This window comes from Netta rufina, assembly GCF_964035555.1.
Source record: "Netta rufina genome assembly, chromosome: 6".
NCBI lineage: Eukaryota > Metazoa > Chordata > Aves > Anseriformes > Anatidae > Netta > Netta rufina.
Window position 1 is genome coordinate 1,039,296 of NC_140129.1, and position 12,999 is coordinate 1,052,294.

Genomic DNA, 12,999 nt, shown 5'->3' on the forward strand with positions numbered 1-12,999 from the left:
GGAACCTAGAATTGTGTTAGATTAGATGTGATACGAGAGGTATGGAGTATGCAGCAGTTCTGTTTTCAGGAACGTTAACAATGCTATGGTTCTTTTGATGGTATTTGTTCTGATGTTGTGTGTCAATGTTGCTTTGGAAATGCTATTAATTGTTTCTTCTGGAGATACAAATCTGTGAATGTTGGGCAGGTGGGTACTATGTGGATGTTGATCACTGCCTTCAGGTTCTGAAAATACTAAGTAACTTTTTGCTGCCAGTCAGTTGTGATTACAGCAGTCCTTAAAGATAGCAGATCATTAAGATGAAATTGAACAGCATCATATCATGTGAAGAAACCTTCTATACCATTTGATTTTAAACATATATAAAGGTTGCCAGAAAGAACTAAACAGTAATTTGCCTGTAATTTCAAGTGTTTTCATGTGAAAAGAGGGGAATGTTGTAAACAGTTTAGAGAAATGGCTACGTCCTGTTTAGTCCCTATATTGGAAGGAACCACTTGGGAGAGTTAACTTGGTATTTAAGTTCAACTTACTATTTCTCTGTAATGAATGCCTCTTTGACGTATGTGTCACCTCTGCACAGGGATTTTTTGTTGTTTGTATTTTCAGCCTCCACCCAGGGTGTATAGCAAATGATTAAGTAAAAGTAACATATTACCTTTTACACATGCAGCAATCCCTGATTTAAAGCAAGCTTGTTATTGATTAAACTTGGATGCTTAATTTTTTTTTTTTTAACTGTGGAAAGCATTTTGAAAGCCACTTAATGATTATTGCTTGGTCTGTTTCTGACAATAATATTGTAAACAAATAATTTTATATTGAGCAACCACTTTTATAGTTCAATTGAAATGATTGTGTGTAGTCAGTGGGGTGTGTACTTATCTCTAAGCTTTAATTAGAAAGAGTTGGGATCAAAGTCTGTCAGTGCTGATAGCAACTTTATATCAAATGTGTCTCTGGTCAGTGCCTGCAGTTCCAGTGTAATGAAGCACATTGCTCCAAGAGAAGACACTTAAGTCAGTGTGAGCTTGCATTTCCAAGCAGTGAGAGGTGGCAGGGGTTTTAAGTCATGATTAAGTCATAAGGCTGTCAAAATACTACAAAAACAGGTGTTTTCCTCTTTCACCCAGAAAGAAGTTCTTTGCAATTACAGGATTTTCTACTGTGAAAATAAAAAAGTGATCTGCTTGTGAGAGTTGTTTTTTTGTTTGTGAAGTTTCCTTTTTTTTTTTTTTTATATATTCTCAAAAATGCACTGCAACTATCATTTTAAATTTCTGTCCAAAAGTGAATCTTTAGAATAAGTCTGTCTTAGAATTTTGGGATAACATAGATGCATATGCATAGATGCATAATCTCACATAACATATGTGAGATTAAAATTTGGCTACCCAACTTGGATGTGAAATTCATCACGTTAATTAAAAAGATCACTGTTAGGTATAACTCTGTCAAAGCTGTTGTAATTGTTGATTCATATAAATTCAAGAGAAATATGTTTTTTTTGTTTCCCCTAGAAATTGTCTAGACAAAGAGAAGGAATGTAACTGTTATCATCTGAGCCTAGTAATTTACAGGAGAATTTACAGGAAGGTCCCAGACAGATAGAAATACAAATTAGTATTTAGTTATAGTCACTGCTAAATAGCTTGTTAGCTGAAGTTTGTGTCTGTCTTAGTAGTGACTGGAATTGGGAATAAATGTGATAATCATAGTTGTGAAGCATAACTTGGGGATTTTATGTATCTCTCCCTCTATATACAAATGGAAATTTTTGTGCAACTTTTGCTGTAAGGAATGGTGAACTTATGATTTGAGTCAAGTTGTATTTGACATCTAGGGGAAAAATAGCAATACAATACTTGCTGCACTTGCTCCTCCTCTTTTTATAGCTACTGCTGCCTATTAGAAGGTGGATCTAATTAGCAATCCACTTAGTGTGAGCTCCTACTGGCACTCACCTAGTCTTCTGTGAGGTAGAAGAATATTTTCTCCTTCAACTTTGGTAGAATAAGAAACCTCAAATTACAAAACATCTGTCCTTAGAACTACTTTGTATATGTGAATAAAGGAACATGGCACAACATAACAAGAATATTAACCAAAATGAAGAGTTGTTTGCAGCCTTCCCATGGCGAGGTGAGTAAGCAGAAATTGCACATGTATGTTCACAGTAAAGAGTTATAACAACTATGTATAATTTTTTTTCTGTAGTGTAAGAAAGTTACAAAAGTTGTATGGAGCTAAGTTTCAAAATTGTTAGTTCTGAGATTTCATTTACCAGAGCAGATATACTTGTTTGTGTTTTTAGGAACCTCCCTTTCAGAGTAACTGTGTATGTAACTAACAGATCTTTATTAAACCAATTTAGCACTGGATAGAAACTTCCACTTGAAATCATCTGGTGGGAATACTTACCACAGGAGAGCTGGCTATAATATTGTGCCTGCTAAAGGCTGAAAGTTATTGGGCAGTGAATTTTCAAAATATTAGTAAGATGAGTGCCCTCGCAGCAAACAATGTCAAAGTGGCACAGTAAAACTGACCTCCAAAATGCAAAGACAGGTACTTTAAATTTTGTAAGGATGTTTTTCTATTTTTGCACCACTTGGCAATAGAGTTAGCAAATGGCAGTGCTTTAAGTTCAACACTCCTTAATAGCATGTGTTTTATTTTTATGCCTACTAATCTACTTGATAAAAAGTGTTTGATTTGTTAGTTTCATTTTTCTTCCCTGTTAAGCTATTAGAAAAACAGTTCAGTAAACCTCATTCTTCTGTATTGTTCTTTCTTTTCTCCTGTCTTTCAAGGCTGTGTAAGGTTTCTTCTATACTAAAATGCAACTTATTTTTGTTCCTAGCATGTAGCCTTAGTGTTATGCTATGCAAGGTTATCTGTGTGCATTACCTACATAACAGATATACATGTACATAGCTTACAAATGTGCATATATAAAGTTAGTGAGCACTTCAGCTTAGCACTTCTCTATCTCATAACCACATCAGCAGCCCTCAGTAAAAACAAAGACAAAAAAAACAGCAACTAACAGAACCAATACTACTATATACTCAGAGCATGAATCAGGTTTCAACAAGGCAGAAAAATCTCAGAAATAGATTTAGACCAAATCCCATAATAATCTCATAATAATTTTACAATGCAGAGATGATAGAATTAGTTTCAAAGCAAGTTAACTTATGTCTCCAATTGAAGTAGATACTTCCATATTTATTCAACTTATCTTGCTGCTTTCTTTGCTTTCATGGTCCTGAGTCCATAAAGCAAAAATAGCAAATTTAAGGCCACACAGAAGGAAAGGGAGAAAACAATTATTTTCTACTTGCTGTCAGCAAGCAATATTTTGCCATGTCTTGAGAAGCAAGGCCTCAATACACGTAGTAGTTGCTCAGGAAGACAGATGCTTTCATAACAAGAGTTGTCCCCTCCACCCCTCCTCCCCTCTGCTCAGCTTTTATTGCTGAGCATGCTGTCATATGGTATGGAAAAACTCTTTAGTTTGTTTAGGTCACTGGGCAGGGTGTGAAGACAGTCTTGCTGTCCATGCTATTCTAGCTACAAGTGCAGAGCACCACACTATATGGGCTGCTGTGGGGACAGTTAATTCCATCCCAGCCAAACCCAGTAGACTATTTCCTTGAATTTTAATTCTTTCTCCTTTTTATTCTTTCTTCCCTGTCTTTCCTTTCCTGTAACTGTAGCTCTTTTTGAACTTCCTCCCTCCTCCTTTGCTGGATCTCACAAATTTGCACAAGGTAATTCAGATTTCTTATTTACTAGCATATCCTGCTTCTCAAGACAGCGTTTTATACTTTAGGTCCAAGTTCTGTTCAGAGTTGTCACAAATTCTTTTTGCTCTTTGTTTCTTCTTGACTTGGTCTTGTTTTCGAAGTACTACTTGTTCTCAACAAAATCTGCAGGTGTTTTCAGCTATATATGGATATACATTACTTCTCTCTCTCCCCAGAAGGCTGGATGGTAATAGCTTATCTGTATTCAAAAAGTTGATCTAAAGAGATTCTTCTCCTTTTTCTAAACGTGAAGGATGTGCAAGCACCTCAACTTCTAGCTAATATTGCTGAAAGCTGTAAATACTCAGTACTTTGGATCAATCTCTTAAATGAGCATTGTTTCATACTTCTGAAATTAAGATGCATTTTGATAGCCTCTGCTAGTTTCCACAGCTAGTTGTTGTATTTGAGCTTGTATAAACAATGTCCTCTGTGTTTTAATTCTCTCCCTTCCAAGCAGTCTTCTTGTACTTAAGCAACTTCAGTAAGTACGCTTTTTATTTCTCAGTTTTAGGCACAGATAATGTGGAACAGAAAACCTACAGTGACACTGACGTGGTCAAACATCTGCTAGCTGAGGTATGCTCATCTCTGTAATATAATTGTGTTAATACATTTGAGGACACATATTTGAGGAAATTATTCATCTCCTGGAATTTTTGCTTCAGTTATCTTCAGGAGCTGCATAAGGGTCATGAGAAGCTGTCCAGTCATTTGCACCACCTCAGAAACAAAATTTAGCAATGCTATGGATACCTCATAGGAGCTAGCATGCAATGAGAAAGAAGGAGATTTCTTCTGCTTTCTAAGTGCCACTTGACTTTTACCTTCTCATCACTATTCCAATTAAGCAGTCTGTTTCTGGAGAAGCTGTTACTTGAAAGACAATAGGCATAAGTGTATGTGACTTCTTGGAATGACACAATAGAGCCCATATAACTTCACCAGTACTGTACCCAGGTTAGGTGCCCTCCCCCTGTTACTGAGAATGACTGGAAGAGAAGCATAGTTATGGATGTGTTTTGGATCCAAAGGATGAAACATTAATCATTGTTTTATCAGTGTTGCAGAAGCAATCCGTTTGAGAGTGAGTAGCGATCTCAGAGTGCTGCGTTAATCAGTAGCTATGAAAATCTAAAATTACTCTGTATTTAAACTTTATCTGATTAAAAGTAGACACTTGTACACTTTTTATGAGCAGAAGGACCGGGACCTGGAACTGGCAGCCCGAATTGGACAAGCCCTGCTTAAGCGAAACCACCTGTTGACAGAACAGAATGAAGCACTAGAAGAGCAGTTAGGACAAACTCTAGATCAAGTGAGTGATTTTTTTTTATTTATTTTTTTAAAATTTTTCCCATCTTTTTATGATGATGAGAAGAGGATTAATAAAAACATATTATTTCATTGTGAAAACAGTTGATTGCTGCTTTCAAACTACATAAGTACACTTAGAAATCATTCTCCTAATTACCATAGTTCAGTCAGCTTTCTTGGTCCAAGAATTGACAAGCTGGTGATCTTCTTTTGTGCTAGGTTAACCAGCTGCAGCATGAACTATCGAAGAAGGATGACCTACTTCGTATTGTTTCAATTGCTTCTGAGGAAAGTGAAACAGATTCCAGCTGTTCTACACCACTTCGTTTCAATGAGTCTTTCAGTGTATCACAAGGTCTTTTGCAGCTGGATATCTTGCAAGATAAACTCAGGGAGTTGGAAGAGGAGAACCTTGCTCTCCGTTCGAAGGTATAGCTGCCTTACAGTGTGTACCTTATATGCCGGATATGAGATAAATTGGGATTGTTAAAAAGAATCCAGCATCTAGGCTTCTCTCAGAATATATAACTATTTTGTTTCACTGTATGCAAATCATATCCAAACACTTTTCCTCCACATCTTTCTGTTTCCTTTACTGCTATTCATTATTTTCAGAGTCCTCTAGTACTCCTTTCTCAATATCTTTATGGTATATGATGAAATAGGGGAACCTATGTGAGCACCCAGCAAAAGTAGTTGGACTCATCAGGTCCTCAAGTTTGTGTGACCAGTTCTGGTGTAAACCTGACTGCAATTAGTAGCAGTCTTTTGTGAATTTGAACTTTGAGTTGATGGTACACCTTTGTCAATGTATATTCAGTCTTAAGTATTAAGCTTCCATTCAAATCCTCTTAAAGACTCAGTAAGTTCTGACTATGGTATTAGTTTCCATATTTTAATTGGTCTCTTTCATGTATAAAACATTAATATAGGTAAGTGTTCTTTTACAAGCATAGGGACTAAATGGCTAGACAAAACAAATGGCTATAGAACTCATGAAACCAATGGTTACAAGATTTAGAATCTGCAGATGCACAGTGTGTCGTCTTTGGAGGTGCAAAGTGGAATTTGTAAAAGGGGAAATCAGTTAAGAGTGTTTGTTTGTTTTTTCCTTTTAAGAAAGTTTGGGTGTTCTTTGTAAGGAAGCTGGGTGATTGATGTTTTTTGAGCTTGTTACAACAATACAGTGAGAAGTAGAATTCTCTAATATGAAAAGATACATTCTTCTCCTTGATTTATCTCCAAAGTATTCAGAATGAGATGCACATACTCCCTAAAACTCTTAGGAACAAATGGATAGTTCAGTAGTGCTGAACAGAAAAGAAAGAGGGAAAGGTCAGATTTATTTTATTATGCTCCTAACCCCATATATGATTACAGAATTTTGTGGACCGGGATGAATTCAATCTATTTTACAGAGTGGGGGAAAGAATGAAATTAAAAAGAGACTGCTATCATTCTGTGATATAACATAACCTTCACTGACTTGAAGTAGCCTCAATCATGTTGAGCCTGTATTTGCACGTTTTTATTTTTGTGTAACAGTGTTTTATAAAGAAGTGTTTATCTACACTTGTGTAGCTGTACTTCTGCTTGTTTGGACAATCTTCTAACACCATTACTAAGTACTAGGGTGAGTCAAATGCAGTCCTGTGAACTTGCACATGTATGTGTGCAAAGTTTAATATCAGGAATTATCCTGACAGTCCAAATGGGGATGGGAATTTACTATGATTGATGGTGTTTAGACCTGTTGTGATACAGTCTCTGGCCCAGAAAATTTCCAGTCTAAGTAAAACAGTTGAGGAGTAAGGGGAAAAGCTGTTCTATTGAGAGCTTTTCAGTACTGTCATGGAGTTGGCTAAAAATTTAGTTTTCAAAGCTTCTTTGCCTTAAGAAGCTCAAAAGCAAATTCAGTTGCTTACTTCTGATTACTGTGTTGGTTTACATTTCCATACCAAATTACTTATTTTTGCAGTATTTTTTTAAGTAGGGGCATGAGAGAGAGAAGGTTTTGCTCATATGTCTGTGGTTGGATGTCTGTTATTCAAAAGTCGTATACAATTCAGGGAAACAGACTATGGTGGAAAAAAATGGTTAGTAAGGACAGAGAGATGCATAGAAATTAGAAAGAGAAGGGAAATTCTTCAGTTGTAACAATATCCAAAATAAAAACTTGTAACATTAATATATGTATGGATAAACTGAAATTGGAAAACCACTAACTTTTTTTTTGAAGGCTTGCCAGCTGAAGACAGAAACCATTACATATGAAGAGAAGGAACAGCAGCTAGTCAGTGACTGTGTTAAAGAGCTCCGTGAGTATCCAAGCTGTTTCTCACAACAACAAAACAGTATTTGAACATCTAGTGCCTAAACCTTCTCTTAGTTATCCCTGGAAAATGAGCTTTAGTAATTTCAGTCCTGTAGTAAATCTATATGGTACAATAACTGCTATCAATGAAAGGGTATATTTTTGCTAATTTACAGTATTTTAAAAAATAAATATTTAGCACTGTTAGAGAATAATTTTTCTAACTCAATTGGTTAGCACTGATGGAAGATTTTCTGTTGTTTAGAAATAAATAAGATAGATACTTAGTTGCTTAAAGGTTATGTTTCTAAATATGTAGTCCCACCTCTATGCAAAACCAATCAGGCTTTACTATGACTTTGCTATCCTTTCAGGTCAAGTATACAAGAAACTCCAACTATATTGTTTTGGGCAGGATATTTTTTGTTACAGTTAGTTGGGGGGAGTGAGTTGTTTCCATTTCCCTTTCTGTTTCCTTTTCCATTCCTTTAAGTCGCTTTTATGTTTTGTAGGGCAAACAAATGCTCAAATTTCCAGAATAACAGAGGAGTTGTCAGAGAAGAGTGAGGAGCTGGTTCGCTACCAGGAAGAGATCTCATCCCTTCTGTCTCAGATTGTTGATCTTCAGCATAAACTCAAAGAAGTAAGGGACTGCTGATGGAGTGTGTGTGTGTGTGTTTGCGCCATTCATGTACATATGTGCATGCTTATAGTGGGTAAAAAATTACTTGCAGATCAAGGGTTATATCACAAGAAAGTGGCTGTTTCATGAAAGAATGGCAAGGATCACCTTCCTTAGGGGAATTGGCTAAAAAAATAATTAGCGCTTTTTTGTGCTTTCAGCATGTGATTGAAAAGGAAGAGCTGAAACTTCACTTACAAGCTTCCAAAGATGCTCAGAGACAACTGACAGTAGAGGTACTTAAGGCTTTTGTGGGTGGGTGGATAAATGGATGGATGGATGGTTGGGCGGGTAAAGAGAGTACAAGAGAAAAAAAACTAAATGACTATTGTGGTTTAACCTGTCAGGCAGCTAAGCACTGCATTTTGTTCAAACACTCCCATCACCACACTCCCCCAGTGGGATGGGGAAGAGAATTGGAAAAAAAAAAATAGGAGGGGGGAAAAAACCTTGTAGATTGAGGTAAAACTTGAGTAAGATAGAAAAGGAGGGGAAAATAATAATAATGATAATGATAAAAGAATATACAAAGCAAGTGGTGGACAGTGCAATTGCTCACCACCAGCTGACCAATGTCCAGCCAGACCCCAAGCAGCAGCACACCCCTCTGCCAGCCAACACTCCCTCATATTTATTGTTCAGCACAATGCCATTTGTTACAGAATACCCCACTGACTATTCTGGGTCAACTGTCTGTTCTGTCCCCTCCCAGCTCCTCATGCACAGCCAGCCTCCTTGTCGGCTGGGTAGCACAAGAAGCTGAAAAGTCTTTGACTTAGTGTAAGCACTGCTCTGCAACAACTGTAACATCAGCGTGTTATCAGTGTTATTCTCATCCTAAATAGAAAACACAGCATCACGCCAGCTACTAGGAAGAATATTAACTTTATCCCAGCTGAAACCAACATAAAAGCAGCAAGAACTTTTATTTATTTAAAACTTCTAATTTTTCATTGTGGTTGGAGTCAAATGATAGGGGAAAAAGAATAACTATGTTTAGTTAAGTCTACACAAATATTTTTGTAGTTCACAGGAGTCTGAAAGGCAAACAAGGTGTTCAAACTAGGTAAATTTTGTTGTTAGTAGTAGTTATGAGAAACGGAGTGCTTTCATGTGAATATTACTGCTTATATCAATACTGTAGCTCACTAGATCTTTAAGGATTATTCTCTTTTGCTACTTTTGCATCAAAATTTGCAGAGTTTTTCAATGTGTTTTACTTTGAATTTTATACTCTTGAGTATATATGTGTCACAATTAAAATTGGTATGGGTGATATGCTGAGCATTGTCTGTTACTGCTTCCAATTCCAGATGTTGGTGTGTGATGTGCGGTGGGAGAAATATTATAGTCCCATCTATATTGTTTTCTGTAGGAGTTACTCAGCTTCACTGTGTATTTTATTTGCTTCTGTTGAAGTTCAGTGGTATCACATACTCTTTTTTTCTTTCAGCTACATGAGTTGCAAGATCGGAACACAGAGTGTCTAGGGATGTTGCATGAATCACAAGAAGAAGTGAAGTTGCTGCGCAGCAGAGTCCGCTCTGTTGCTTGTCTCTGCCATCCCCAGTCATGTGGAGCATTTCCTGTGGTAACAAATACTGCTAGCATGGTGTATACCTACTGGCACATATAGGGCCTGTAATAGCATAGAACTGTAAAACAGCTGTTACAGGAGCTGCAGTGGAAACGATTTCGTAATAGGCAAAGGAACTGAGCTAACAGTTTTTCATTTCTTTAATGTGTACATTTCTGACAATTTAATGTTTAGTAAACTAATAATTCACTTACCATTTTGAGATATTAAAATGTTTTTTCCTTTTTATATGACTTTTCTGTTAAGTACAGGAATTGGTATGTTCAATAGCTAGTGCTCCATTGTGCCTGTATATGTGTATTAAATTTTATAACTTGACAACATTTCTTTAAGAAACAAACCATATTTTTTTTTGAGAGTTCAAACTGCATTTTTCTTTCTTTATGTAGTTTATGATGTAATTTTATCTCTTCATCTCCTTATCTTGTGAGATTAAATTTTAAGCATAATCAGAAATATATAACCTTAGGCTGAAGATAACTAAACCAATGGGAAAAAAAAGCATTTATTTTCCTCTTCTTCTGTCAGGTATATTCTGAGTAGTGTACTCACAAATTTCTGAGTTGTGCTGGGACTTGTCAGGCTTTGGTTGATCATTCTGCATATACAGAATCCTTCATGTATGTTTTTGACCTCTTAAGAAGTGCTCTTACAGTTGTAGCTTAATTTAAGAAATTAACATAAAAAGTACCAAAAAAGAACAGATTTTTAAAATGAAAACTGAACAACTGAACCCAAACCAGTTATATTTAGGTGTAATTATGGTGTAAAAATTCTCCTGCTTGCCATCCCCTTCAAAGACTGAAAGGTTTGTGTATTACACACAGTGTGAAACATAATGAGGAGAAAAAAAAAAAGAAATTTTAGAGTATTTTAAAATTTTCTGTTAAAATTGTTAGGAAGAAGATTTCTATTAATGTGTAAACTCTTCTGGTTCCCATTTTTCTCTAGGATTCCCTTGCAGCAGAAATTGAAGGGACAATGCGTAAGGAATTGAGTCAGGGTGATGAATCTCTTCTATCCAAGCAGAAGTATGTTTTTAGATTCTGTGTGTCATTTCAATACTTGTTCATGTGCTTGTATTAAGTAAGGTGAAACTGATTTCCGGAAATCTATAAATATGAATGTTCACTCTGATAAATTTTCTATTTATTTTTTTTTTTTGTAGTATTTGTAACTTTTCAACTTCAAAGCCTGCTATTATTTGATTCTATGAGGAAGCTGGGAATTTGCTAAAATGTTATTTCATTCTTCAGTTTCTCAGATTTTTGATGCAGATGCTTTGATACACAGCACTAGTTTTATCACTTTTACTGCTTATATAAAAATCTCTGGCAAATGAAATTATAGCTGAAAGACTGATAACAGTTTATAAAGCTGAAGACTTATTCCTGAAGACTTTACTTTTGAGCAAGAGTTAAATATAAGCTCCTGAAATTTATCAGGTGGTTATCAATAGACTGTTTTGTTCTTTCAGATCAAAGTGGTAATTCAGATATTTATTAGAGCAGTACTCCCTAAAACATGGGTGTGTTAGGCAATCCTGTTCTTCTGGGCTTAAATCTTTTTAGTCCAGTCTCTGCTATCTTTTGCAAATCTGTTGCTCAAAACTTTGTTATCCCTTGAAAAATGTTTCTGAAACTCATGTTTGTTTCCTTAATTTTCTTGCAGGGGTCAACATAAACGAGTATTCGACACTGTCAAGGTTGCTAATGTCACTCGTGGACGCTCGTCTTCCTTTCCTGTCCCATTACCAATTCCTGGTTCTAATAGGTTAAGTGTTGTTATGACAGCAAAGCCTTTTCAGTCTGGCTTACATTCGGAGGGACACACACAGATGACCCAGAGGAGCAGCTCTGAGAAGAATTTGAAGTAAGAAACACAGTCTGTCTTTCTAAACTAAGTGACTTAAAACTAAATCCACACTGGACCCCTGCCATGTAAAAGAGAGAAATATTTAATTTGCTAGTCTTAATATCTATTATTATTTCATGTTTCTCACAGGGGCACGCATAAGTGTGGCCAGCCAGGAACTCCTGGGGACAATGACTTAGTCACAGCTCTGCACAGGCTCTCCCTCCGTCATCAGAACTACCTGAGCGAGAAGCAGTTCTTTGAGGAGGAATGGGAGCGAAAAATGCGTTTGCTGGCTGAGCAGAAAGAAGGAGCAAGTGGTAGTAATACACCAACAGAAAGCTGTTTTTCCTTGGGTACAAACTCAGAATTCACTGATTTCTCTGCCAGCTCTAGTAACCTCCGTGTCCTCCTACCAGAAAAATTGCAAATTGTCAAGCCCATTGAAGGTAAGAGGATGATCTTCCTTCTCCTAACAGCAGAAAAAGATTTCACATTAATTTGCCAACTAAATTATTGTTGGTGTGTGTAGAGGTAGATGCAATATGTAATAAGAGGAAGGAGTAGCATTTGCTGGCTATGTACCAGCTAGCTCACCAGAGTGTTGCTTTGTACTTGGCTTTCTTATAAAGGTGCTAAGTGTTAGGCTTTTTCTTGTGCTTGGCATTGCCATCCAATCACACTATGTTTATCAATGTCAGCACCAGTTGGCTGAAATTGTTATAACAAGCATTCTTGTAACTCAGTGTAATTGTAAGTAATGGCTCTCAGGAACCCTTCTTTTGTCACACCAGGATCTCAGACCCTGTTTCACTGGCAGCAGCTTGCTCGACCCAACCTAGGCACCATTCTGGACCCAAGACCAGGTGTTGTTACAAAAGGTTTTACCCCTCTGACTGATGATAGTGTGCACCACATCTCTGACTTGGAGGAGGATGATGAGGAAGAAGGTGAAGGAGGTATAACATTTCAAGTGCAACCATCCTTTCTGGAGAAAAAGAAGTGTGCAGTGTCAAAGCAAGGGTCAGGGATTTTCCTGCCACCTATTACTTCAGTAGCAGTACCACTCACTGGTAAGAAGCATAGTTAGTGGTTTTTCTTCTGTTTGCATGCCAATTTCTGCTTTTTTTTTTTTTTTTTTTTTTTTTTTGCAAGGACTTCATCACTGTTTATGTGCTCAGTTGTCTGATTACAGTGTGGGATTTCAGACTGAAATTTCTTTTCAGGACTCTTATTTTTCATTAACATTTATTTTAGTTTAGCAATTTGCCTCCAAGAACTTAATTTTATGCAGCTCCATACTACAGTAATTCAAAGTGCTAGCTCAAATACAGGTTAATACAGGTGGTACAGTTGCTTCCAGTTCTCTTCAGAGCATTTTGCAAGGTTAGAAGCCTGTGTCTGTGCAGAATGATCCTTG

The 12,999-nt window shown here is 36.6% G+C and overlaps 1 protein-coding gene across 3 annotated transcripts in view; it reads left to right on the forward strand.

Annotated features, from left to right (window-relative positions):
* Window positions 1-12,999, forward strand: part of TRAK2 (trafficking kinesin protein 2) — a 33,381-nt gene that overhangs the window by 14,244 nt on the left and 6,138 nt on the right. For 2 of the 3 annotated variants that reach the window (XM_084288705.1, XM_084288706.1), the window contains 12 exons: window positions 3,726-3,779; window positions 4,324-4,394; window positions 5,017-5,133; window positions 5,352-5,561; window positions 7,372-7,450; window positions 7,959-8,089; window positions 8,290-8,364; window positions 9,582-9,719; window positions 10,677-10,756; window positions 11,397-11,597; window positions 11,730-12,028; window positions 12,374-12,652. In XM_084288705.1, the coding sequence (XP_084144831.1) occupies window positions 3,726-3,779; window positions 4,324-4,394; window positions 5,017-5,133; window positions 5,352-5,561; window positions 7,372-7,450; window positions 7,959-8,089; window positions 8,290-8,364; window positions 9,582-9,719; window positions 10,677-10,756; window positions 11,397-11,597; window positions 11,730-12,028; window positions 12,374-12,652 (1,734 nt within the window). The remainder of the gene's footprint in view (window positions 1-3,725; window positions 3,780-4,323; window positions 4,395-5,016; window positions 5,134-5,351; window positions 5,562-7,371; window positions 7,451-7,958; window positions 8,090-8,289; window positions 8,365-9,581; window positions 9,720-10,676; window positions 10,757-11,396; window positions 11,598-11,729; window positions 12,029-12,373; window positions 12,653-12,999) is intronic. The other variant, XM_084288707.1, reaches the window with a different exon arrangement.